At 37.5% G+C, this 26,797-nt stretch overlaps 1 protein-coding gene across 5 annotated transcripts in view; it reads left to right on the top strand.

The window, feature by feature from the left end:
- The window catches only part of LOC148304337 (uncharacterized), a 101,343-nt gene that overhangs the window by 955 nt on the left and 73,591 nt on the right, over window positions 1-26,797 (top strand). For 2 of the 5 annotated variants that reach the window (XM_088268480.1, XM_088268479.1), the window contains exons 2-11: window positions 1,267-1,381; window positions 2,105-2,292; window positions 4,215-4,327; window positions 6,899-7,007; window positions 8,017-8,098; window positions 11,914-12,037; window positions 13,088-13,214; window positions 15,372-15,512; window positions 17,964-18,015; window positions 20,778-20,932. In XM_088268480.1, the coding sequence (XP_088124606.1) occupies window positions 1,297-1,381; window positions 2,105-2,292; window positions 4,215-4,327; window positions 6,899-7,007; window positions 8,017-8,098; window positions 11,914-12,037; window positions 13,088-13,214; window positions 15,372-15,512; window positions 17,964-18,015; window positions 20,778-20,932 (1,176 nt within the window). In that variant the 5' untranslated portion in view covers window positions 1,267-1,296. Of the gene's footprint in view, window positions 1-1,266; window positions 1,382-2,104; window positions 2,293-4,214; window positions 4,328-6,898; window positions 7,008-8,016; window positions 8,099-11,913; window positions 12,038-13,087; window positions 13,215-15,371; window positions 15,513-17,963; window positions 18,016-20,777; window positions 25,482-26,626; window positions 26,779-26,797 lie in introns of those variants that run through there. The other 3 variants (XM_088268482.1, XM_088268481.1, XM_088268483.1) reach the window with 3 other exon arrangements.

The following is a 26,797-nucleotide window of genomic DNA, read 5'->3' as shown; positions in this document are numbered from 1 at the left end:
TTCTACGAATCGGTGCGTGAACACGTTGCGCGTAAATTCGATCGCGCTAAACTGTCCTAGTCGCTTTCATTTTTCAAAACCGGACTACAGGACGGTCAAATTCCGTGAAGTGCACAAGCGGCTTATGAGCAATTGTCTACTACCCGGAATGTGACCATCCGGCAGTCCGGTTTTGAAAAATGAAAGCGACTACGACAGTTTAGCGTGATGGAATTTACGCGCAACGTATTCACGCACCGATCAAGAGCACCGATCCGAAGAAAGATGGACAAAAGCACAAGCCAATCATCATTTTAAAACGCTAACTGACGTGCCGGACGGTAAAATTCTGTGTAATTCCGTTGTAGTGGACAAACTCGCTCAGGCTCTATGTGTGGTAAAATGTTAGCAAAATCAACTCATCAGGAGCTTGGTCCACTCCATTGTCCTCTATGCTGCTGAAACATGGACGATAAAAGCAGCAGAAAGGAGAAAAATTGTGGTGTTGGAGGCGCATGCTCCTAATCCCATACGACAGCTAGACGCACCAACGAGTTCATTCGCCAGGAACTACGCTTGGATGGCTTGACTCTGGCCAATGTGTGTACCCGACGGATTCTCCAGTTCTTTGGACACGTTGCGCGTGGCAACGAGGATAGCCTGGAATGATCGATAGCCTGGAGGGAAAGAGAGGGAGAGGAAGATTCTCACACGATGGACTGATCAAGTTAAGGGAGCAGCAGGCACCTCGGTGGTTGGAGCGCTACGTGCAGCGCAGGCAAAGGATAACTGGAGAAGAGTCATTGCTTCTGCAAGGGTCACAACCCTCAGAAATGAGGAATAAGACGGAGAAGAAGAATCGATAGTTTAGAGACTAGAAGGAATGTGTATTTGATTACGCATTTTTATCGATTGTTGCGCGGTATGATCGATAATCCTGAAATTATCCAGAGATCTGTATGTTCCCGATAGTTACCTAAGACAGCGTCGGCATAGATTGTTTCACATTCCTATACACAGGACCAACCTGCCGATGGTTATGCCTGTAGGAAGAGCTACCGCTATGTTGAACAATATCACATTGGATATTGATCTGTTCCATGTGTCCGAAGGAGTTTTCCGAAGCGGGATTCTTCTACACCTTTAAGTCTTATTGCTTACTTTTAATATATACGCCTTGAATATTGTTTGTTATGTATATATTTTTTTTTTTATTGAATAAATTGAAATTGAAATTGAATCGCACGCCTAAAGCGGAACAGCGACTGAACTACGGTTTGGTTTCAGGTGTGACAAGCCACACTTCGTAGCTGGAGGATGTCAGACACCGAGGAGCCGACGACTCCGGCGAAAGAGGAACAGGAGACGGAAGAAGGCATCGTTTACTTGCAGGAAAAAGATGGTAATATATTTTGTATATTAAAAATATTGATAACTTTGTGGTATGGTAGTAAAACACTCTCAACAATAAATAACTCCAAAATAAATAACAAAAAATAAATAAAAAAATCAAATAAATTTATATACGGGTTCAATAACTAAAAATATTTCGAAAATCTTACCCTTCCATATCCAACCTGCATATTATACAAATAATAATTTACATAAAATTCTCGATAACTCAAAATCTAAAATAGATTTATTACAAAAAAGTGGTGTTTATGAAATTTCGTGTGGAGATTGTGATAGAAAATATATACTGGCCAAACTGCGAGAAATTTAAAGATTAGAATTAAAGAACATCATAGCGGTCTTGTTAGGAATTATTTTTCACATAATAGATACTAATCACTCATTTCACTCCCATAAATTAAAATTATTACACCTTGTTCCATATAAAGGCCAAATTATGAATTATCTTGAAAATTTAGAAATACAAATAAATTTACAAATCGAACAATAAATTCGAACAATGTAGATATTATGGTGTTAGAATCAATTTATTCAATATTACCCTGGACTGGTACCTGAAGCGGAGGGCTGATCACCTTTCCTTCATGTGTTAACGAACAAAAATAACACTGCATTTATATGATGCAGTGCCCTATGCACCATTGGGGTGCAGATAAGGGTTTGAAGAAGAAGAAGAAGACCCATCAAATTCCACGAGATGTTTGTCCCTCAGGCACCGTGGAGCAATGGTACGAGGGCAGGCCCTCCAACCCGGAGCCCGACCAGCTCGGGGAGCCTCAGCGCCAGGAGATACGGGAGGCGCTGCTCGCCGGCCGGAGGACCATCACGCTGTCGGCGGACGACGCCTCGCTGGAGGCCAAGATCGCCGAGATCGTGCGGCAGTCCAGGCTGTCGGAGCAGGTAGGCCGCACTGTATTAGGCTGTATGGACACTTGGTCTAGTAAAAAATTGGCCTAGTGGAAACTTGGCCTAGTAGACACTCGGTCTAGTGGACACTTGGCCTAGTGGACACTTGGCCTAGTGGACACTTGGCCTAGTGGACACTTGGCCTAGTGGACACTTGGCCTAGTGGAATCTTGGCCTAGTGGACACTTGGCCTACTGGATAATTGGCCTAATGGACACTTGGCCTAGTGGACACTTGGCCTAGTGGACACTTGGCCTAATGGACACTTGGCTGAGTGGATGGATACTTGGCCTAATGGACACTTGGCCTAGTGGACACTTGGCCTAGGGACACTTGGCCTAATGGACACTTGGCCTAATAGACTCTTTCTAATTAGGCAATTGTCCTAACGGACACTTGGGCATATGACATTTGATCAAATTAAATCATCCGTTTTCATTAATTATTTCGGCAGTCACTTTGTGGTGATATCTATTCATTTTCGATTAAACTTTTACTTTGCAACATTTGGATGTGTCCAAATCCTTGTTCATAAATCTGGGTTTTTCTACTTGTAGTTATTTATACGTTATTCTCAATATGAAGAAGAATATGGAAGTCTGGGTATTTACAGACCTTACGACCAATCATAGGCTGGTTTAAAAAAGAAATTCTAGTGAATTCAAGCACTGTTGCGAATTCGAGCAATGTACGATATATAGAAGTTCCAAGAATTTGAGTAGAGTGGTTGTCAATCACGGGTAGAATTGGTGAATGTTGCACGTGTGTAAAGTGATCGCTTAAACCAGCCTATGACGGTTGTAAGCCCCGTATATGCCCAGACTTCCATATTCTTCTTCATCTTTGATCAGATGTCAAAAAATAATATGAAAAATATCTCCTATAGAGATATTCCAGATTTGTGAACAAGTATTTGGACACACTCAAAATGTTGTAACCTTTATGTATGGATCATTTTCAGACGGGAGGAATATCTAATTTAACATACTAAACCTACAAAGGATTGTATTAGACTCGCGCAGTGTTTATAACAGCCGATATAATCAATATTTTCATTCATCATTTTCTTGTGGAAAATTCGCCTTCGTAAATACGTTGTTTTCGTAAGTTGGTAATGAGTGACGTCACAGAAACGATGGACTTATTTTAATATTGGTAGCATTGCCAAATTATTGGCGGCTCTATTTGTTGATGTCTATGGTCCACCCATATTTTTAATAAATTTCGCGACTTAAAAAAAATTGCTTTGCAAGAGAAGGTATGTTGAGATGTAAAAAATAATATAAAAAATAACTCCTATAGTTGGAGATGATTCAGATTTATGATTTTATGAAAAATTTATTATTTCGGCATTAACTTTGTGGTAAGACATGTTACAATGATTAAAGAAAACACTTGTTTTTTACCACTTGAGTTTTATTATAGGCTACATGTTTCAGAAGTTAAACTTCCATCATTCAGGTCTGTATAATAACTAGTTATTATATAGACCTGAATGATGGAAGTTTAACTTCTGAAACATGTAGTCTATAATAAAACTCAAGTGGTAAAAAACAAGTGTTTTCTTTAATCAGATTTATGAACAAGTATTTGGACACACTCAAAATGTTGTATTAATGATTTAAATAATAATAATAAAACCCTTATCCGCACCCCAATGGTGCATAGGGCACTGTGTCTTATAAACGCAGTGTTATCATGATCGTTTTACTTATGAAGGAAAGGTGATCAGCCCTCCGCTTCAGGTACCAGTCCATGGTAATATTGAATAAATATTACAGTGAAAAAATCACTTTTATTTATTTTTACCCCCCTTGGGAATCGAACCCGGGACCTCCAGAACGGTAGCCGAGCGTGCTGACCATTACACTACAGAGGCGGACAGATTAATGATTCAACTATTTTATTTGTTTCAGGGTGAAAATGGCCAGCAGCAGTATATAGAGATAGTGAACGGTTCTGGTTCTGAAGAGGGCACGGAGACAGACAGAGGAAGCCACATAGGACTCATGAACTTCCGGCTGGTCAGGTAAATGTACTCCATGTACAATCTATCTTGGACCGAACTACAGTTGAACCTCTTACAACGAGTAATTCGAGCGAAAAAAAAAGTGAAAAACTGGCCCCTTTAACGAGGCATCTTTTTTTTTGTTGTTTTAAATAAAAGCAGTATTGTCAGCCTCCGTAGTGTAATGGTCAGCACGCTCGGCTACCGTTTTGGAGGTCCCGGGTTCGATTCCCAGGGGGGGTCAAATAAATATAAGTGATTTTTTCACTCTAATATTTATTTAATATTACCCTGGACTGGTACCTGAAGCGGAGGGCTGGTCACCTTTCCTTCATATGTAAACGATCAAGATAACACTGCATTCATATGAAGCAGTGCCCTATGCACCATTGGGGTGCGGATAAGGGTTTTATTATTTATTATTATTAAATAAAAGAGAAATATTTTTTTTTGACAACTCATCAAAGATGAAGAAGAATATGGAAGTCTGGGCATTTACGGGGCTGACGACCGTCAAAGGATGGTTTAAGTGATCACTTTACACACGTGTAACATTCACCAATTCTACCCATTATTCACAACCCACTCTACTCAAATTCTTGGAACTTCTATATATCGTACATTGCTCGAATTCGCAACAGTGCTTGAATTCACTAGAATTTCTTTTTTTAACCAGCCTATGTATGATTGGTCGTAAGCTCTGTTAATACCCAGACTTCCATATTCTTCAACTTGATCTTGAGATATCAGAGAATAAGTGATCACTTTACACACGTGTAACGTTTACCAACTCTACCCATTATCGACAACCACACTACTTAAATTTTTAGAAGTTCTATATATATATATATATGAACCAATTTTGAAACATTATTCTTGAATCACTAGAACTTCACCAGAGACATCTATTGGTGAGATGAAAAGAAGCTTTTTATTGAGCAGAAACTCTTTTATTAGTATGTGAGGTCCGAATCCTGGATTATAATCACATTTATAAGTATTTGGACACAGCGTCAAGATACAATATACCTGCATTAATGTGTAAAGGCAACTAGCCGTAACTCATGTTGCGGCTGTTTGGCGTAACACGGCTCAAAGCATTCTTATAACTGGCCTCTATCATATACAATAACAGATTTTAAAAAAAGAGGTATATTTGTGTTTTTATTATTTACACAAATATTTCAATTTCATACTATTTCTGTGAGCCTAAGCGGCTCATTATTAGAAATAGGAATCAAATTGTGGTAGAGTGGGTTCGAACCGAGAAACTCTGACTCAAGAGTCCGCGACACTAACCTCGGGACCACAACCCGACGCCATTTTGCATGACAATCAAAGAGAAAGGACAAGAAAGTAATCTTATTTAAATCCAAAGGACTTATATTAGATTACAGTGAAACCTCTATCTATCGTTTTTAAAGGGGCCTATTGAAATAATTGCCCGCCTCCGTAGTGTCATGTGTCAGCGCGCTCGGCTACCGTTCTGGAGGTCCCGGGTTCGATTCCCAGGGGGGGTCAAATAAATATAAGTGATTTTTTCACTGTCATATTTATTGAATATTAGATATCCTGGACTGGTACCTGAAGCGGAGGGCTGATCACCTTTCCTTCATGTGTAAACGATCAAGATAACACAGCGTTTATATGACGCAGTGCCCTATGCACCATTGGGGTGCGGATAAGGGTTTTATAATAATAATAAACATTTATTTAATAATACCCTGGACTGGTACCTGAAGCGGAGGGCTGATCACCTTTCCTTCATGTGTAAACGATCAAGATAACACTGCGTTTATATGACACAGTGCCCTATGCATCATTGGGGTGCGGATAAGGGTTTTATTATTTATTATTTTATTTATTTATTTAAACTTCATGTACAGAAAATACAATGTATTATTATTGCTAAAAAGCAATATCTTCCAACATATTAAATGTTTTTTTATGAATATTTTGTATCAATCACTTTGTTAATTCATTGCTAGCTATAATTAGAAGATAACTAATGTCACGCTGAGAATATTAGGATCTTCTCAAGTAAGTAAATAATATCGCTCACTCCTTTCAAGAACGTCATAAATCAAAAAACTTGATTTCTCAGGAGAACGTTTTTAAAGTAATTACAATGTATTAAAAATAAATATCAAGCCACTTATTGAACTTTTTACTATGCAACAGATCTTTTTAGGTAAAACCTGAAGGTTTTTTCTCCATTTGAAAAATATTAAGTATATTAAAAAAAATAATTAAACAATACATTTTTTTCAAACTGCAAAAACAACACTTTCTGCCCTGTAGCGGGTAAATATTAAGTTAAAAATATGCCTCTTTTGCTGGGATTTAGTACATTTTCTGGGCATTCCGAAAACATGCATAACTGAAAATTGTCGATTTTTGATTTATGACGTTCTTGAAAGGAGTGAGCGATATGTAAAATGAATTGAAATCAAGATAAGAATACCGTCCGCACCCTTTTATGCCATTACTAATGCAGTAACTTTGTCCCTGTGAACTGAAATGTGAAGCGGTCCGCAGGCATAATAAAACACCCGTCCTTAGTGTGTTGATACATAACATTGTCTTTTACAGATATGACCAGGTCGACGGTACCGAAGCCATGAAATCAGGGGAGAGTGAACAGAGAGAAGAAGTGGAGGAACAACAGGAAGAAGAACAACACTTTGCACAATATTCCAAAGTAAGTTGTCCGCCTCCGTAGTGTAATGGTCAGCACGCTCGGCTACCGTACTGGAAGTCCCGGGTTCGATTCCCAGGGAGGGTCAAATAAATATTTGTGATTTTTTCACTGTAATATTTATTCAATATTACCCCGGACTGGTACCTGAAGCAGAGGGCTGATCACATTTCCTTCATGTGTTAATGATCAAGATAACACTGCGTTCATTTGATGCAGTGCCCTATGCACCGTTGGGGTGCGGATAGGGTTTGAATGAATGAAGTTCTACATCTGATGGTAGAAAAACTAATTAATGCCGCTTCCCACAGGGGTAGGCAGAGAGAATAGAATGCCACACCACTCTGTCTTTGCAAACATTCTTCGCCTCTTCCACGTTCATGCATCTCTTCATACATACCCGCCGATTATTACAGTCCTGGTTCCAACCCTAATATATGGATCTCAAGTATGGAGTTGGAAAAAGAAGGATGAAAGTAGACTGAATGCAGTCAAAATACGAAGAATGTGCGGAAAAACGATGTATGATAGATGTTCGAATATGTAATCGGCGGGTATGTATGAGAAATGTCTGTCCGCCTCCGTAGTGTAATGGTCAGCACGCTCGGCTACCCTTCTGGAGGTCCCGGGTTCGATTCCCAAGGGGGGTAAAATAAATATAAGTGATTTTTTCACTGTAATATTTATTTAATATTACCCTGGACTGGTACCTGAAGCGGAGGGCTGATCACCTTTCCTTCATGTGTAAACGATTAAGATAACACTGCGTTAATATGACACAGTGCCCTATGCACCATTGGGGTGCGGATAAGGGGTTTTATTATGTATGAGAAAGGATGAATGTGGAATAGGTGAAGAATGTTTGGAAACAAAGATTTGTGTGGCATTCTATTCTCTCTGCCTACCCCTGCAGTGAAGCGGTGTGACGGTTAGTTAGTAAGTTTTTTCGTAACTTGATAATCTGTTGTTATAACTTCCGGATGAATTTTTAACTTGGGATTGTCTTCTACAGGAGAATCATGGAGAACCGTCCCCGGAAGACTCTCATCCGGAGCAAGAGAACAATCCTCACTCAAGGAGCGCCGACTCGCCTGGTGAGATTTTCTTCTTCTTCTGCTTGGTGTAGGCCTTGTGGCCTGTTCTGAGCACATTGACTACCAGAAGCTGACTGGTCTGTCTGCCTTTCGCTGCTAACGGTAAACGACCAAACACCAAATAGTCGGTTTTTCTACCCTACGTACTGGAAATAATTCTCAAATTACGCAAATCACTGTATCAATTTCAAATTTAAACTATTCATTTAAAAATGATATTTACTACAAACTAATATAAAAAAAAAAAATAAGAACTATTATTTGTGAAAATGTTACATCTTGAAGATTATATTTTTAATAATAATAATAAAACCCTTATCCGCACCCCAACGGTGCATAGGGCACTGTGTCATATAGACGCAGTGTTATCTTGATCGTTTACACATGAAGGAAAGGTGATCAGCCCTCCGCTTCAGGTACCAGTCCATGGTAATATTGAATAAATATTACAGTGAAAAAATCACTTATATTTATTTTACCCCCCTTGGGAATCGAACCCGAGACCTCCAGAACGGTAGCCGAGCGTGCTGACCATTACACTACGGAGGCGGACATAATTTTTAATAAATACCAAATTTTCTAGAATTTAAAAAAATTAGATAAAATTTATTTACATAATTTGTATACATTTATTTAACCTTTTCATAGCCGCAAATAAATTACGCCGCAGTGCTCAACAGGCCAAGTATTTTTTTGAAAAAAAAAAGTTGTCTAAAGAAATTTTTTTTTGTTGTTTTTATTGAATTATAATTTACTTACCAAATATTATATCCCACATCGATTGTTAGAGTTTTATTCTTGAAGTTAAACCAGTTTCAAATTTTCATCTCAGACAGGGTTGTCACACTGAGTCGCACACGCAAGTTTTTATTAAATTTAATATTAACACTCAACTATTATTTATCAGGTATCTTAGAATGAAGTTTAGTTAGAAATGTGATAAATTAGTAATTTTCCATTGTGTGGTACTTCTCAAAGCACGGTATAACACAAAGAGCCATCTTGCATTGTTTACACCTATAACTAGACTCTTTTCTTAGTTTTTTGCTAGTACACACAATACACTTCGCAGTCGGGGATGATTTTTTTCGGTCCGTGGTAGTTTTTCCAAAAAATGTCTTTCTGTAAGTCGCGATAAAAATTCTGCCTTCCGTTTTCTGCCATGAGAAGTACCGGGTTGTTCTTTTTCACTTAGCACGAAGAAGAACAAAGAACTTAGCACAAAGAAATAATTTATTTACTAAAAAGTTGTGAAAAGAAACCAATATCACTAGCAAAACACTGATAAAATCGGAGTAAATATAACGCGAAAGGTATAAATAAACAAATATTTTCATAATAATATTTTAAAATAAGAAGAAAAACACAAAAAAATTGAGCAAAATAAAAACCCCTGGCGTTCAAAACAATCGATTAAAATAATCAATATTTCAAGTGGTTTGAGTGGTAGCCCTAATGACATCTGTCAACTGTCAGCTGAAAGTGATACCGATAAATCGCTTTAAAGTATTTAAAAACTTTATAAAATAATTTGTGAGAACTTCAACAGATGGCAATGTATGTTCCGTTTTTGACAGATTGTCAATATGAGTTAAAACTGCGGAGTAATACGTCATCAAAAGTACTGACGAGATATCTCGTCTCTGGCAATACGGGCACTCCGCCATTTGCCGAGATATCTCGTCTCTGGCAACCATCGGGTTAAAGAACAATTATAAACATATTTAAAATATTTTTTGCAGAGACCCACCAAACCACCTTGTGTGTTTTGTCAGTGGAGTACTTTTTACATACGTTTTTTTATTGTTTTTATCCATTTTTTTAACCACACACACATACACACAAAAAAGAGAGAAAAAATTGAGAATATGTATGAACTATTTTGCAATTTTCATAGAATTAACTCTTGATCATTTACCCATTCCTTTATTTTGCCTTTGTTCCATATTTTATTTTGACCTCCAACCTCCGTCGGCAACAAATTAAAAATGTTTGGAACTTTATATTGTAGTATTGGACTCCCATATTTATTGTTGATTCTCGGGACTATTAAACCTTCGTTGTCTGTAAATCGTGTATCATGGTTGTGTACTAGAAGATTTCGATATTTTTGTCTAGTTTGTTGTTCAACGATGATACTCATCCATAATATTCCACGTACCGGCAATAACTTTAAATGTTAATATATCAAGATTGGATTGTCCCTTTGATTATATATATATATATATATATATATATATATATATATATATATATATATATATATATATATATATATATATATATATATATATATATATATATATATATATATATATATATATATATATATATATATATATATATATATATATATATATATATATATATATATATATATATATATATATATATATATATATATATATATATATATATATATATATATATATATATATATATATATATATATATATATATATATATATATATATATATATATATATATATATATATATATATATATATATATATATATATATATATATATATATATATATATATATATATATATATATATATATATATATATATATATATATATATATATATATATATATATATATATATATATATATATATATATATATATATATATATATATATATATATATATATATATATATATATATATATATATATATATATATATATATATATATATATATATATATATATATATATATATATATATATATATATATATATATATATATATATATATATATATATATATATATATATATATATATATATATATATATATATATATATATATATATATATATATATATATATATATATATATATATATATATATATATATATATATATATATATATATATATATATATATATATATATATATATATATATATATATATATATATATATATATATATATATATATATATATATATATATATATATATATATATGACAGGGTACAATTAATAAGGCTGCAGTATATCCGGATGCCTCAGAAACTCGGTGTGGAGAAACAAACACATGTGAATGGAAAGTAAAATGAAAATATACAAAACATGTGTTCGACCAATAGCCACTTATGGGATTGAGGCAAGAACAGATACTTCTAGAACAAAATCTCGATTTGGAACCTCCGAGATGAAGACTCTCCGATCCATAACCGGAAACACATAGCGAGACCGAGTAAGAAATACCGACATCCGAAGCATGTGTAAGATGGAGGATATCGGGAGGTGGGGACGACAACGAAGGCGATACTGGAATGATCATGTAAACAGAATGTCAGATGACAGACTTCCACGTCTCGCCCTTCAAGGAATCCCTGAAGGACGCAGACCCCCAGGCAGACCTCCGAAAAGGTGGAAAGACGGCTGGGAGTCAACATCCCAAGAGCTACAAGCGGAGGCACAAACAGATCCTTAGGATCTAGAAAAAGAAGATGATGAAGAAGTAATAAAAAATAATAATAAGTACTATTATTTGTGAAAATGTTACATCTTGAAGATAATATTTTTAAAAAATACCAAATGTTTCTAGAATGACACACAATATGACACTTTGTACTCATAATCTCAACTGCCACTTGTGAAATCATAAATATAATTTTACAACCTCTTACGTCTTAAGTATTCATTGAAAAAATCGTAATAGTCGAACGATTGGTAGAGAAATTATGAATGTTTTTGTTGAAATATGCATTTTTTTGCTAGTAGAACAAATTCGCACTGTATTTGAGGAAAATGTTTAAAAAATTTGTAACTTAACTTTTTTTTAAAATTATTTTTCAGTGATGCAGTACGTTCAGGTAGTTGAACATGATCAGGTCCCGCTGGTGTACTACGTGGCCCAGCCCAGCCTCCCTAAACCGTCGGTACGTCAGCAGATTTCCGGACCGAGAGTCATCAGGCCGGGGTGAGTGATCGCCGCATATTTACAACATTTGGATTTTTCTCTAATACATACTTGGATTATTCCCAATTAGGAGTTTTTTAACCATTAAAAGGTCAAATTATAAGCTAGACTAAATTGAGAATTGTGTTTTCTGTGGAGGGCAGAAGGCTTAAGAAGAAGAAGAGGATTATTATAATTTATACAAAATTGTTACATTATTTTTTCACATCTCAACATAATAACCCCTTAAAAAATTCCGTAACATAATGGGGTACACATCGCTCACTCCTTTCAAGAACGTCATGAATAAAAAAAACTTGATTTTTCAGGAGATCGTTTTTAAAGTTTAAGAATATAATACAATGTATTAAAAATAAATATCTAGCCACTTAATGAACCTTATACTGTGCAACAGATCTTTTTAGGTAAAACCTGAATGTTTTTTATCCATTTGAAAAATATTTAGTACATTTAAAAATATAATTAAACAATAACTTTTCTTCAAAATGCACAAGCAACACTTTCTGCCCTGTAATAATAATAATAATAAAACCCTTACCGCACCCCAATGGTGCATAGGGCACTGCTTCATATAAACGCAGTGTTATCTCGATCGTTTACACATGAAGGAAAGGTGATCAGCCCTCCACTTCAGGTACCAGTCCAGTGTAATATTGAATAAATATTAGAGTGAAAAAATCACTTATATTTATTAAACCCCCCTGGGAATCGAACCCGGGACCTCCAGAAAGGTAGCCGAGCCCTGTAGCGGGTAAATATCATGTTAAAAAGATGCCGCTTTTGCTGGGATATGGTACATTTTCTGGGCATTCCGAAAACATGCACAACTGAAAATTGACGATTTTCGATATATGACGTTGTTAAAAGGAGTGAGCGATTTTTAATAATTTGATGGTCTGTGTGTTTTGTAAACGTTTTCCTACAAACATTTTTTACTAAATCTTGTTTGGATTTCCAAATTCTGCTGTACCACAAATTCCAATGGCGTCTGGCCGCGGCGTCGGTCTGTGAATTGAGAACCGCTTGTAATTGTGGTGTTGTTATCATTAGAAGAAGAAGACGGGGAGAGTTCAACCTGCCGCACGTGATGGACTCCCCAAACTTCAAGCTGTACCTGTACAACTGCAAGTTGTGCAAGTTCAAGTGTAACGCCATCAAGGAACTGACTGCTCACAAGGTAACGCGCTCCATCTATTGTAATCTCCATTTCACGCGCATAATCGTATCGACGGCCCCTACGTAAAGTACTCTATCTGCAAATCTGATACTTTACAGGAGAGAGCTTAGAAGAATTTCTCAACATATATTTTTTTTAAATAACTAACGGTTTTATCTGAATTTCTTAACTAGTATTATTCATTCAAATACACGATAAAATAATGTATTTAATCGTTTTAAAACTTAATGCTTTGTCAAAATTATGTAGTTAGCGTTGTTAGAGTTCAGGTCATTTCGAAAATTCGATGTAGATGTAGCGTCTCATATGCCTGAAAACTAGGCGTATTTTATTTTATATATATTTTTTTGTTTGATTATATTTTTAGATAACGGTCAATTGATAACATACACCAAATATCTCAAAATTGACAAAAATGTAGTTAGAGCACTTTATGTACAGCACGACGATATGTATGCTAATTCTTAAAGAAGTACATCTCAAGTAGCCGCAATAACTGGCGTAGGGACACAACTGCGCGTATGACGATCTGTGCACTACTGGCGCAACTAAACACGCTACAACATGCGTGTATATGCAAAGCACGGCACGCATGCACACACTGAGAAAGGTTTGTGTATTGGCGATTTTATCCCCGATTTTTAACAAATTATTTATTTCCATCGCTGCAAATGAATAACTTTGTATTATAAAGGTGGAGACTGACCGGAGCATTTCGTCGTAACATAACGTCGTAACATCGCTCGCGGCGAGCATCAGCGAGCATCCGAAACTATGGATGGAGCGCTCGGCTCGCTGTACTGACTGCCTGAATGCTCGCATCGTAACGTATTACGTTACGACGAAATGCTCCGGTCAGTCTCCACCTTAATACATACATATTTTGCCTAATGGACCCTTAAATAGGCACTTGGCCTTATGGATTCTTATCCTATTGGACACTTGGCCTAGTATACACTTGGCCAAATGGACACTTTTAGCCAAATGGACCCTTGGCTAAATGGACACTTGGCTAAATGTACTCTTTGCTAAATGAACACTTGGTCAAATAAAATCATCCATTTTCATTTATTATTTCGGAAGTAACCTCGCAGATAAAGAATGCTCGCATCGTAACGTGTTGTGTTACGACGAAATGCTCCGGTCAGTCTCCACCAGATTTGTGTAATACATAATTATATTACGGTAGAATGCAAAAATTCTAAACCTGTATCTATTTTATTTTATATTCTCATTTAAAGTCCCGTTGTAGTAAATACGTATCACCGGGAGGGGAAGGTTAAAATTTTTTCTATAGTAATCTCCATTTCACACACACAGAGACATTTAAGGAAAGGAAGGGTTAGCACTCCAACTGACCACCTAAGCATTCGCATTTCAGTTCTCTGCCATCTCTTAAAATCATACACTTAAGTAACTTCACTGCTAACTTAGAATCAATGATCTTTATAAACTTATGCCTCTAGCGAGATAGCGAGTGTTTTTGCCTAGAATTTTCACTCATGAATTACATGAAATTATAGTAACTTTAAACATAAAGAGTAAATCCACTCACGAGTAGCCGTAGGGCGTTTGTCCACTATACGGAATTTTACCGTCCGGCACGTCACTTAGCGTTTTAAAAAGATAATTGGTTTGCGCTTTCTTGCGATCGGAGCTCTTGATCGGTGCGTGAACACGTTGCGCGTAAATTCCATCACGCTAAACTGTCGTAGTCGCTTTCATTTTTCAAAACCGGACGGTAAAATTACGGGTAGTGTGCAAGCGCCCATAGGCTAAAAACTTAAAAAGATGAAGCCTGAGTAGGGTCACGATAAACGGTGTTGCATGAGCCGTAGCTTGATTTCAGAGTCACTTGGACGTTAGGTAATTCAAAAGCCATGGCACCTGTCAGTACCTGAATAGATATTTTCTGAGAAGATTGTCCATGGCTCAAATAATTGTCCATGAGTTTCTCATGAAATGGCGTCTGTCAATTGAGCTGGATGTTCCTGCATAATAATTAGTATTTGAAGCCTAAGTAGGGTCACGATAAGCGGTGTTGCATGAGCCGTAGCTAGATTTCAGAGTCACAAAAATTCTCTACCATCTCATTTGCGTACAATCAATCAATTGCATCAATCAGTTGCGTATGTTTGAACGGGTTTCCCATTTCAGGCTACGCATCCCGGCGTGGGCAGCGGACGCTACCGGGGGCTCGCCAAGCCCCCCGTGGAGAAGCCCTCGGACCCCGACGAGCCCGCCAGCTTTGCGGAGCAGTGCGAACACTGCAGCTTCAAGGCCACCACGCGATTACAGGCAAGCCCCCACTCAAGTTTGGTTGTTCTTGTGTGGTAACGTGGTGGAAGATTATCAGTTAAAGATTGCTAGTATTTTGACTTTGGTTTATTACCAGTAAAAATAAAAAATAAATTAAAAAAATAAATATACATACTGTAGAACGGTGCTACTTGAACTTTGATGTGTTACGTGAGCCCAGTACAATTTTTTTTATTTAGATCTGTATTTGGTCAAAGAGTCATTTATCAAAGAGTCTCAAGCCCCGAGGACAAATATGGAAACACGAGGTCAATGGATATCCGAAGAATCCTGGAAATTAATTGAAGAGAGGAAACGGCTTAAGAAATTGAGCACATCTACCCAGGAAGTAAGAGTCCAATACTCCGAACTGAACCGAAGAGTGCAAAGAAGTTGCAGAGCGGATAAAGAGCGCTACATCAATTCGATTTGCGAGGATATTGAAAGTCACGCTAACACTAATCACACTCGCGACTTGTTCCAAAAAGTGAAAACACTCGCCAAGAAGTTCAAGCCTCGAACATGGACCATTGAGGACAGGCAGGGAAATACCATCTGTGAAATTGACAAAGTCATCAGAAGGTGGAGAGAGTATTGTGCGGACCTATACAAAGATGATAGTATGCAACCCCAGGCAGAATTCAATGATTTAAATCCAGATGAACCCCATATAATCCTCCAGGAAGTAGAGAATGCCATTAAAAAACTCAAATCCTACAAATCGCCTGGAAAGGACGGAATCCAAGCTGAGTTCCTAAAGAATATGACCGATGACGGCATTAAGAGGATGCACGATATATGTAATTCGGTATGGGAATCAGGAATATGGCCAACGGACTGGGTGGAATCTGTATTTATTCCAATACACAATAAGGGTTCTACGCTAAAGTGTGAAAACTATCGAACTGTCTCACTCATCTCTCATGCCAGCAAAATATTGCTACACATATTAAAAGCAAGGCTAAAACACTACCTCGACTGGCAAATTTCAATTGAGCAAGCTGGATTCGTCAAAGGCAAGGGTACACGTGAGCAAATCTTGAACATAAGACAAATAATCGAGAAAAGTCGGGAGTTCAAGGTTCCGGTCGTACTTTGCTTTATTGATTATACAAAGGCTTTTGACTGCGTGAATTGGAATTGCCTGTGGAAGGTTTTGGAAGCAATGGGTGTACCGAGACAGTTGATAGTTCTTATTCACAACTTATACGTACAAAATTTGGCATCGGTAAGAGTTGATAATTTCCTCTCAGAGTCATTTCAAGTACAAAAAGGCGTGAGACAAGGGTGTATACTGTCTCCTGATCTCTTCAATATATATGGAGAATATATAATGAGGAAAGTACTTGACGGGTGGGAAGGTGGCGTATCAGTAGGGGGCAAAAAGATCTCCAATATAAGGTTTGCAGACGACACAACGCTAATAGCCAACAATGAGGACGAAATGGCTGAACTCCTCCATAGAGTCGAAATAGAAAGCCAGCATTTAGGACTTCAAATAAACAAAAGTAAAACCAAGGTTCTTGTCATCGACCGATTCCGCACCCTGATAAGGAACAATTCTTTAAGGGATTATGAAGAAGTCGACGACTTCTTCATAATCTATTTAGGTGCACTCATTTCTAAAGACGGAGGCTGTGAAGCAGAAATCCGGAGAAGAATTGGAATGGCAAAATCAGCAATGTCTAGTCTGGCGAAGATATGGAAAAATCGGTCCATACTGAGGAGAACGAAAACCCGTCTAGTGAAATCTCTTGTATTCTCCATTGCGCTGTATGGAGTGGAAACATGGACACTGAGGAAAAAGGAAAGACATATGCTGGATGTGTTTGAAATGTGGTGCTGGAGGAGGATGCTGCGCATTCCTTGGACTGCAAGACGCACAAACGTCTCCATTCTCCGCGAACTGTCAGTGACAGAAAGACTCTCCACGACTTGCAGGAAAAGGATTCTGTCCTACTTTGGGCATATCGCCAGAAAGAACGAGAAGAGTCTTGAAAAACTGGTAGTAACAGGTACAGTTGAAGGCAAGCGGGCAAGAGGACGGTCTCCAACAAGATGGACAGACCAAATAAAGGAATTAACCGGATCCTCGCTAAACGCTGCCATCAAGTTGGCCCAGGACCGGGAAGAATGGAGAGGACTTGTGCACCAAGTGCCTGACATTCCAGAAGACCACGACGCTCAGCATTGAGCAAGAAGATGAAGAAGAAGAATGAACGTATCAACACGATGCATTGTTTCCCTGACAGGTGACACTTATTGTCACGATACGTTCATTATTGTAGACCAAATACAGATTTGAATGATTTTTTTGTACTGGGCTCAAGTAACACATTAAAGTTCAAGTAGCCCCGTTCTACGGTATATATTTTTGTGTTTTTATTAATTTTATATATATAGATGAACAGGAGCAAAAATTTAAGTTTCTGACTCTTTTTCTTGTTTTAGATGAATCGCCACACCTCTAAATATCACTCGAGTAGAAATAAAACATCTGAAGGTAAGACACCATTTATTTTATTTTATGGCTATTAATTGCTACAACGAAATCATTCCTTTTTGTTAAAACACGATAAAAAAATGTAGCAAACCTATCCTGAAGGTGTAAGTTTACTCAGTTCTGTCTTCAGCCGCTCTGAGCGGCGCCCCAGTGCTGCAGCGATATACGCCTTCTTCCTATGCTGCGTTTACCTTCCACGCCGCCTTATATAATACCTATCACTCGCTATTTCTCTCCCCTTATACAACGGCCCGAGTACTCCACGCTGAAGGTTGGCAATCGTCGTGTCAGTCTTCAGCCGCTCTGAGCAGCGCCCCAGTGCTGCAGCGGAGCCAGGATATACGCAGAGTTACCGAGCCAGGATATACGCCTTCTTCCTATGCTGCGTTTACCTTCCACGCCGCCTTGTAATATAATACCTATCACTCGCTATTTCTCTCCCCTTATACAACGGCCCGAGTACTCCACGCTGAAGGTTGGCAATCGTCGTGTCAGTCTTCAGCCGCTCTGAGCAGCGCCCCAGTGCTGCAGCGGAGCCAGGATATACCCGGAGTTGCCGAGCCAGGATATACGCCTTCTTCCTATGCTGTGTTTACCTTCCACGCCGCCTTATATAATACCTATTACTCGCTATTTCTTCCCCTCATAAAATACCCAAAATCCTTTAGCTTTTTTTTCTTTGCAGTGTCTATAACTTGTTTCTCTTTTCCCATGCGTCTTAACCCCTATTGGTTCAACGTCGATCCATGGCGATTCCATGGTTCACAATATGTTCAGGTTCTCTGCGTCCTATGTGCCCATACCATCTCAACTGCCTTTCCTCTACCTTACTATTGATGCCTGTTACAGCCAGGCTTCCACGAATGAATGAACTCTTTATCTTGTCTCTAAGGGACACTCCAGCTGACCACCTAAGCATTCGCATTTCAGCAGTTTCTAGTTGCCTAGAGTAGGTGTTATACATCGCCCAGCATTCAAATTATTAACTTAAAATGCAAACTCACATTTTTTCACTCGTATCTATTACAATAGTATGTTGGACAAATGAATTTTTGGCCATATGAATGTGTAACTGTCTACCTGGAATCTTTATATTTTTCCGGAAAGGGTTAAAATATCTCTGTTTAGAATTCTCTCGACCTCATGGGTCATACAGTACCACATTTGGAATGCTTCAATCTTCCTTGTGGTAAATGTATGAAATGTCGAATCAAAGACAGATTTTTTGAGTCTACTAAGCTGTATTTTATTGTTAAAAAGACAATAAAAATTAATATTGTGACAATTGTTTTGCCTAGTTCGTTTGAAAATGCCTCTTCTTCTTCTTCTTTTTCTAGATCCTAAGGATCAGTTTGTGCCTCCGCTTGTAGCTCTTGGGATGTTGACTCCCAGCTGTCTTTCCACCTTTTTGGAGGTCTGCCTGGGGGTCTGCGTCCTTCAGGGATTCCTTGAAAGGCGATACGTGGAAGTCTGTCATCTGACATTCTGTTTACATGATCATTCCAGTATCGCCTTCGTTGTCGTCCCCACCTCACGATATCCGCCGTCTTACACATGCTCCGGATGTCGGTATTTCTTATTAATGTGTTTCCGGTTATGGATCGGAGAGTCTTCATCTCGGAGGTTCGAAGTCGAGATTTTGTTCTAGAAGTATCTGCTCTTGCCTCAATCCCATAAGTGGCTATTGGTCGAACACATGTTTTTGTATATTTTCATTTTACTTTCTATTCTCATGTGTTTGTTCCTCCACACCGAGTTTCTGAGGCATCCGGATATAACTGCAGCCTTATTAATTTGTTTCTGGGTCTCACCATAGAGGTCTTCGTAGCTACTGACGTCAACTCCGAGATAATTGAATTTCATCACCTGTTCAACGGTTCTGTTGTTTACAACTAATTTGCGTCTAACTGGACTCTTTGATATGGTCATGCTTTTAGTCTTGTCAATGGACATCATCATGTGGAACTTTTCCGATGTCAAGTGGAACTTTGGAGGTCGTCTTCGGCCAAAATGCCATAACTAGATAATAAAATACAACTTAGTAGACTCAAAAAATCTGTGTTTGATTAATACAATTAATACATAAATTATAATGGAGTACATATTAACCGGATCCACGCGGCTCGCAAAACCGTATGTGTTTTTACTTTGCTCCAAGTTTCGAACCTCAGTTCAACTTGGAGGGATTTTTTGATGGTGTGGAACTTTGGTTAAAATAATACGTCAATCCTCGTCCTTATGACATCTGTTGAAATATCTGACTAATAATTTGTAACATCACAAGGATAAATAAAAGAACAGATCCCTGATTTTTCTTGCGGTCGGTAATCAGTCCGCGCCATAATCATACCCTATATCTGTCTCACTCTCGACGCTACGCATCGCCAGTGGGCAAGAGTGACACACGATGCGTGCTTTGATTTATTTATGTTACGATCTTATTTGTTTATATTACCATATATTTCAAGAATAATGTGACACGAGTGTATTATAGAGTACCGAAAAGGCACAATGAATCCCATTGAACGTTTTTGTTTAGGAAAATAAATCGTTTCTTAACTAAATACATGATAAAAGTAATCATTTTAAAAACAGCAAAATACCGCCGCGTACGGGCGTCTCTCAGGAACAAAGTGAACGCGGTTAAAAGGTTAAACGCCGTTGGACCCCTGATGGATGAATAAAGCGACTCCGGATTAACTGCAATTCAATCCTTCATTCAGACACACTTAAAATATTGTGTTTGTTTTATTTGTTTGCAGGATCTACGAAGACATACCATTCGTACGAGTCACAAACGAGCGAAGGATTCGTCTTGTTTTACTGCTGCAAGCTGTGCAGTTTCAAGTCGCCAAACAAGCAGCTTCTCAAGAGACACCATTGCAAGGAAACTGTCTTGAGTGCGGACAAAAATAATGTATGCGTATAATATAATCAAACTATTTATTCTACGAGGGTCATTCATAAAATGAGGTGTAATGTTATGGACGGACGCGTCGCGTGCTACACCTTGACACCTTGGGATTCAGCGTACGCGTGCACTCGATGACGTCCACATTGAACAGGACACTTTAGTCCCCTTTTCGTCAGGAGGCAGGTTGGACTGAAGCGAGTATTAAATAATAACACGGTATCGACTATTTATATATTTGTTTATTTAAAACAACAATACGGCAGTCAATACTCGTGTGCTTCCAAACAGCTCTGTTAAGTTATGTTACACCCGACTCTCACGAAATACCAAATTAGACTATGTTAAAAAGCCCTCTTCCTTTAGGGTAGGGAATCATAAAATGCTGTACCGATTTATGATGGCCATGGCACGCATCTAAAGCCGGACAACGCGTGACGAGTCCCTCGACTTTCTAAAAAGGACAATAAAAGTGGGAATGAGAAATGGCAAGGCCATTACAGAAGTTCCCATATTTTCAAAAAATATACAGCTTTATTGTTTTCATTTTTAACCCCTTATCCGCACCCCAATGGTGCATAGGGCACTGCATCATATAAACGCAGTGTTATCTTGCTCGTTAACACACGAAGGAAAGGTGATCAGCCCTTCGCTTCAGGTACAAGTCCAGGGTAATATTGAATAAATATTAGAGTGAAAAAATCACTTTTATTTATTTGACCCCCCTGGGAATCGAACCCGGGACCTCCAGTACGGCAGCCGAGTGTCTTTTTAAAGCTTAAAATTTTCTCTTTTTTTCTACATAATCGCCCTTCCTGTCTAAACACTTAATATATATTTTTTTATTTCTTTAGTTAGCTTATATTGCATTTAATACAAATTATTTTTTACACTTAATTTAACCAGTCTGGTGGTGTCGGTTACGACGAAACCCGGTTGCTGGTCAAATAAAATTCATGTGGAAAAAATTACATAATTGTTATTTTATTTTACTAACTAAAGAAATTAATAAAAATGTAGTAAAATATATATACAGATAAATACAGAAGGGCGATTATATAGTAAAATATAATAAGTTTTAAGCTTTATGATATTGTCCGCCTCCGTGGTGTTATGGTTAGCGTGTTTAGCTACCGTGCTGGCGGTCCCGGGTTTGATTCCCAGGGTGGTGATAAGAAATATTTGTGATTTTACCCACTATTAGGAGTGATCACCTTGCCTTCATGTAAGTAATGATCAAGATAACACTGCGTCAATACGATGCAGTGCCATATGCACCATTGGGTGCGGATAAGGGTTGGAAAAAGAATGATGTATAATCCTAAGGAAAACAATAAAGCTATAATTTTTTTTTAAATATAAGAACCTTTTTTTATGAATGACCCTCTTACATTGATTGATGCAGCAGTCACTTTGCAGTAATATCTATCCATCTCTGATTTAAATTTCACTCGAGGTATCGATGTATATGACTCCTAAGTGGACCCAAACTCAAACAGCAAGAGATTACTGATTTTTTAAAAGAAGAGATTGTGGTATGATTTTTATTTTGATTTTTATTTTAATTAAAATTGTATAAAAATAATAAAGATAATTTTAAAATGTATTGTTCTTCATAGAAAGAAATCATAATTTTGTCCGATTTGGGCGTTTTTCTTAGGGCGTTTGTGCACTACATGAAATTACATGGTACTTTAACGTCCGGCACGTCAGTTAGCGTTTTAAAACGATAATAATAATGGGTAGAATTGGTGAATGTTACACGTGTGTAAAGTGATCACTTAAACCAGCCGATGACGGTCGTCAGCCCCGTAAATGCCCAGACTTCCATATTCTTCTTCATCTTTGATGAGATGTTAAAAAATAATATGAAAATAACTCCTGTAATTGGAGATAATCCAGATTTTGTGAACAAGTATTTGGACACACTCAAAATGTTGTAAATAAATTATCTGGTCAAATTATAAGCTTAAATAAAAATGAAAATGGTATTTTCTGGCGTTTCTCATGTGTGTGATTATAATCCAGGATTCGGACCTCACATACTAATATAAGAGTTTCTGCTTAATAAAAAGCTTCTTTACATCCCACCAATAGATGTCTCTAGTGAAGTTCTAGTGATTCAAGAACAAGGTTTCTAAATTGGTTCATATATATATAGAACTTCCAAGAATTTGAGTAGTGTGGTTGTCAATAATGGGTAGAATTGGTGAATGTTACACGTAAATGCCCAGACTTCCATATTCTTCTTCATCTTTGATGAGATGTTAAAAAATAATTTTAAAACGATGATTGGCTTGTGCTTTTGTCCATCTTTCTTCGGATCGGAGCTCTTGATCGGTGCGAGAACACCTTGCCCGTAAATTCCATCACGCTAAACTGTCGTAGTCGCTTTCATCTTTCAAAACCGGACTGCCGGACGGTCAAATCCCGTGTAGTGGACAAGCGCCCTTACAGTGCTAAAAATTCCCATGTGAAAAAGCGATGTGTATTTTGTACACCATATGAAAATGTGATTTAAAACAGGAAAAATGTGAATACTCCTACTTGATGCTTTTATAAACATATATCGCTCACTCCTTTCAAGAACGTCATAAATCAAAAAACTTGATTTTTCAGGAGAACGTTTTGAACTTGTCCGCCTCCGTAGTGTAATGGTCAGCACGCTCGGCTACCGTTCTGGAGGTCCCGGGTTCGATTCCCAAGGGGGGTAAAACAAATAAAAGTGATTTTTTCACTGTAATATTTATTCAATATTACCATGGACTGGTACCTGAAGCGGAGGGCTGATCACCTTTCCTTCATGTGTAAACGATTAAGATAACACTGCGTTAATATGACACAGTGCCCTATGCACCATTGGGGTGCGGATAAGGGTTTTATTTTTTTAATATTAAAATATAACACAATGTATTAAAAATAAATATCAAGCCACTTATTGAACTTTTTACTGTGCAACAGATCTTTTTAGGTAAAACCTGAAGGTTTTTTCTCCGTTTTTAAAATATTTAGTATATTTGAAAAAATACTTAAACAATACCTTTTCTTCAAAATGCAAAAATAACACTTTATGCCCTGTAGCGGGTAAATATTAAGTTAAAAATACGCCGCTTTTGCAGGGATAAAGTACATTTTCTGGGCATTCGGAAAACATGTTGACAATTTTTGATGATATGACGTTTAAAGGAGTGAGCATGAAATTGAAATGTATCAATTTTGTAAAGTTAGCTATGGTAAGTATCTGAAAATGAGAAAAAAATACACCGCAAGTAGCCGCAACAGCTAGTATAGCGACATGACCGCCGAGGAGGACGACCTGTGCGCTACCAGCGCTACTAAACACTAGGCAGCATATGCTACAGCTGTCTAGTTCACAAATGTCAAATATGATTGACGTATGACACCATTTGCAAAAATTATAACATCTTCCGAAAGAGTGATTAAGTTTGTGCCAGTGATAGGTTTGTGTCTTGTATTTTTTTAAATACTGAAAAAAAAAATTAAATTCTCTATTTCATAATATTTTATCTCTTCTTCTCCGTCTTAATCCTCATTGCTGAGGGTTGTGACCCTTGCAGAAGCAATGACTCTTCTCCAGTTATCCCTTGACTGCGCTGCACGTAGCGCTCCAACCACTGAGGTGCCTGCTGCTGCCTTAATTTGATCGGTCCATCGTGTGGGGGATCTTCCTCTCCCTCTCTTTCCCTCCAGGCTACCGATCACAACTAGTCGTTCCAGACTATCCTCGTTGCCACGCGCAACGTGTCCAAAGAACTGGAGAATCCGTCGGGTACAGATATTGGCCAGAGACAAGCCATCCAAGCGTAGTTATTTAAAGATAGACAAATCTTTTAAACATAAATGTTACTCGGAGAATTTTGCATTTTTTGGAAAATCGACTTACATGGATCTGGCGGATTTTGAAAGTAGGCGACACATATTTAGATAGATGAATTTATCATATTTTCAAAGCGTAATTCAAAACTGTATATTTGCATTTAATTATATATCTAAAAGGGGACAAAATATATTTGTACGTGTATAATTTTTTTCATCATATCCATATGTTCGGCTGTCCAAATTTAAAACACAGTAAGGGACATTTTTTTGTAGTAGGTTTTTTTTGCACTTTTGGACTAAGTAAAGTCTTCTTCTTCTTATTACCCTTATCCGCACCCAATGGTGCATAGGGCACTGCATCGTAGGGACGCAGTGTTATCTTGATCGTAAATTGCATGAAGGCAAGGTGATCAGCCCTGCGCTTCTTGTACCAGTCCAGGGTGATATTCAATAAATATGAGAGTGAAAATCGGCCATATTTATTTTGACCCTCCTGGGAATCGAACCAGGGACCTCCAGCACGGTAGCCAAGCGCGCGGACCACTGCGCTACATTTATGGACTAAGTAGAGTCTACTTAGTCCATAAATGCAAAAAAACCTACTATGTACAAAAAAAATGTCCCTTACTGTGTTTTAAATTTGGACAGCCGTATTCTCTATTCAATAAAAAATCCATAAAATTTATTGTTGTTTTTATTTTAAGTATTGTCTTTAAAATGTTCTAGAATTATCTAATATTAACAAATTGTTTGGGGGATACGCTTAAAAGCATATTTTACATACTGTTGGTAGAGAGCGGGAGTCGCTTACAAGCGTTCTATTTGCTTACTTTTGGTAGAGAGCGAGGACGTCAAACAACATTGTACGGATGGGAATTGGGTTTGCGGTTACTTGAGATTAGTATATGACCCAAATTAGTATACTAATTTGGGTAGCCTCCTGCGATTTTGATTCCCAGCTGTCAATCCATCTCTTTGGTAGTCTACCTTGGGGTTAGCCGTACAGTGCAATGTAAATAGGGGTGTCTGGATCGTTCCATTCTCCTCACCACTGTCTTTCCCACCTAACGACATATTGAATATCGCATACTTTCCTTGTATTTTTGGGTAATATATTCAAAATCAAACGAGGTTATTGGATTGAATTCTACTTTTATATACATATCGCTCACTCCTTTCAACAACGTCATATATCAAAAATTCAGTTGTGCATGTTTTCGGAATGCCCAGAAAAGGTACTATATCCCAGCAAAAGCGGCATATTTTAAACTTAATATTTGCCCGCTACAGGGCAGAAAGTATTGTTTTTGCATTTTGTAGAAAAAGTATTGTTTAATTATTTTCCAAATGGAGAAAAAACATTCTGGTTTTACCTAAAAAGATCTGTTGCACAGTAAAAAGTTCAATAAGTGGCTTGATATTTATTTTTAATACATTTCATTCTATTTTTTAACTTTAAAAACGATCTCCTGAAAAATCAAGTTTTTTTATATTTGACGTTGTTGAAAGGAGTGAGCGATGTATATGATGGATATATCGTAGTCGTACAGGAGAAAGTGACCAACTAACAAAACGTAAAATGTTCAGGGGGGCCATTTAAGTCACTTTTGCTTGGCAACAAAATAAACATCAATGCAGTTAGTCATTTTTAACAAGTCAATATATTATACTTCTAAGTTTAAAATCCTTTGGGATTTTTTCAGGGCAATATTAAGCTAGTAAGATGTCAAATAGTCAATGATCACGCTTTTGTAAAAAATGCACTTTGTCACTTTCTCCTGTATGACTACGACACACATAATTTCACTATAAAACTTCATTTACTACTTTTAAATACACTAAATCTTCCTCACTATTCAGATTTATTGACACCGATCAGTTCTATCTTCCCACCGCCCACTATAATAGTAAACACGTCACCGGGTTTCCTCGAACCCGCCGAGTTAAATGTCTTTACACCCTTCCCGAACCCACCCCTTGGATTGACCATGATCCTCTGCACTGCGCGGCCATGTCCAGTCCATCCAGGGG

The sequence above is a fragment of the Brachycentrus maculatus genome, unplaced genomic scaffold, assembly GCF_059751285.1.
Source record: "Brachycentrus maculatus isolate JH-2025_06_01 unplaced genomic scaffold, ASM5975128v1 h1tg000324l, whole genome shotgun sequence".
In the NCBI taxonomy this organism is placed as follows: Eukaryota; Metazoa; Arthropoda; class Insecta; order Trichoptera; family Brachycentridae; genus Brachycentrus; species Brachycentrus maculatus.
This window is presented reverse-complemented; position numbering and strand designations above follow the sequence as displayed.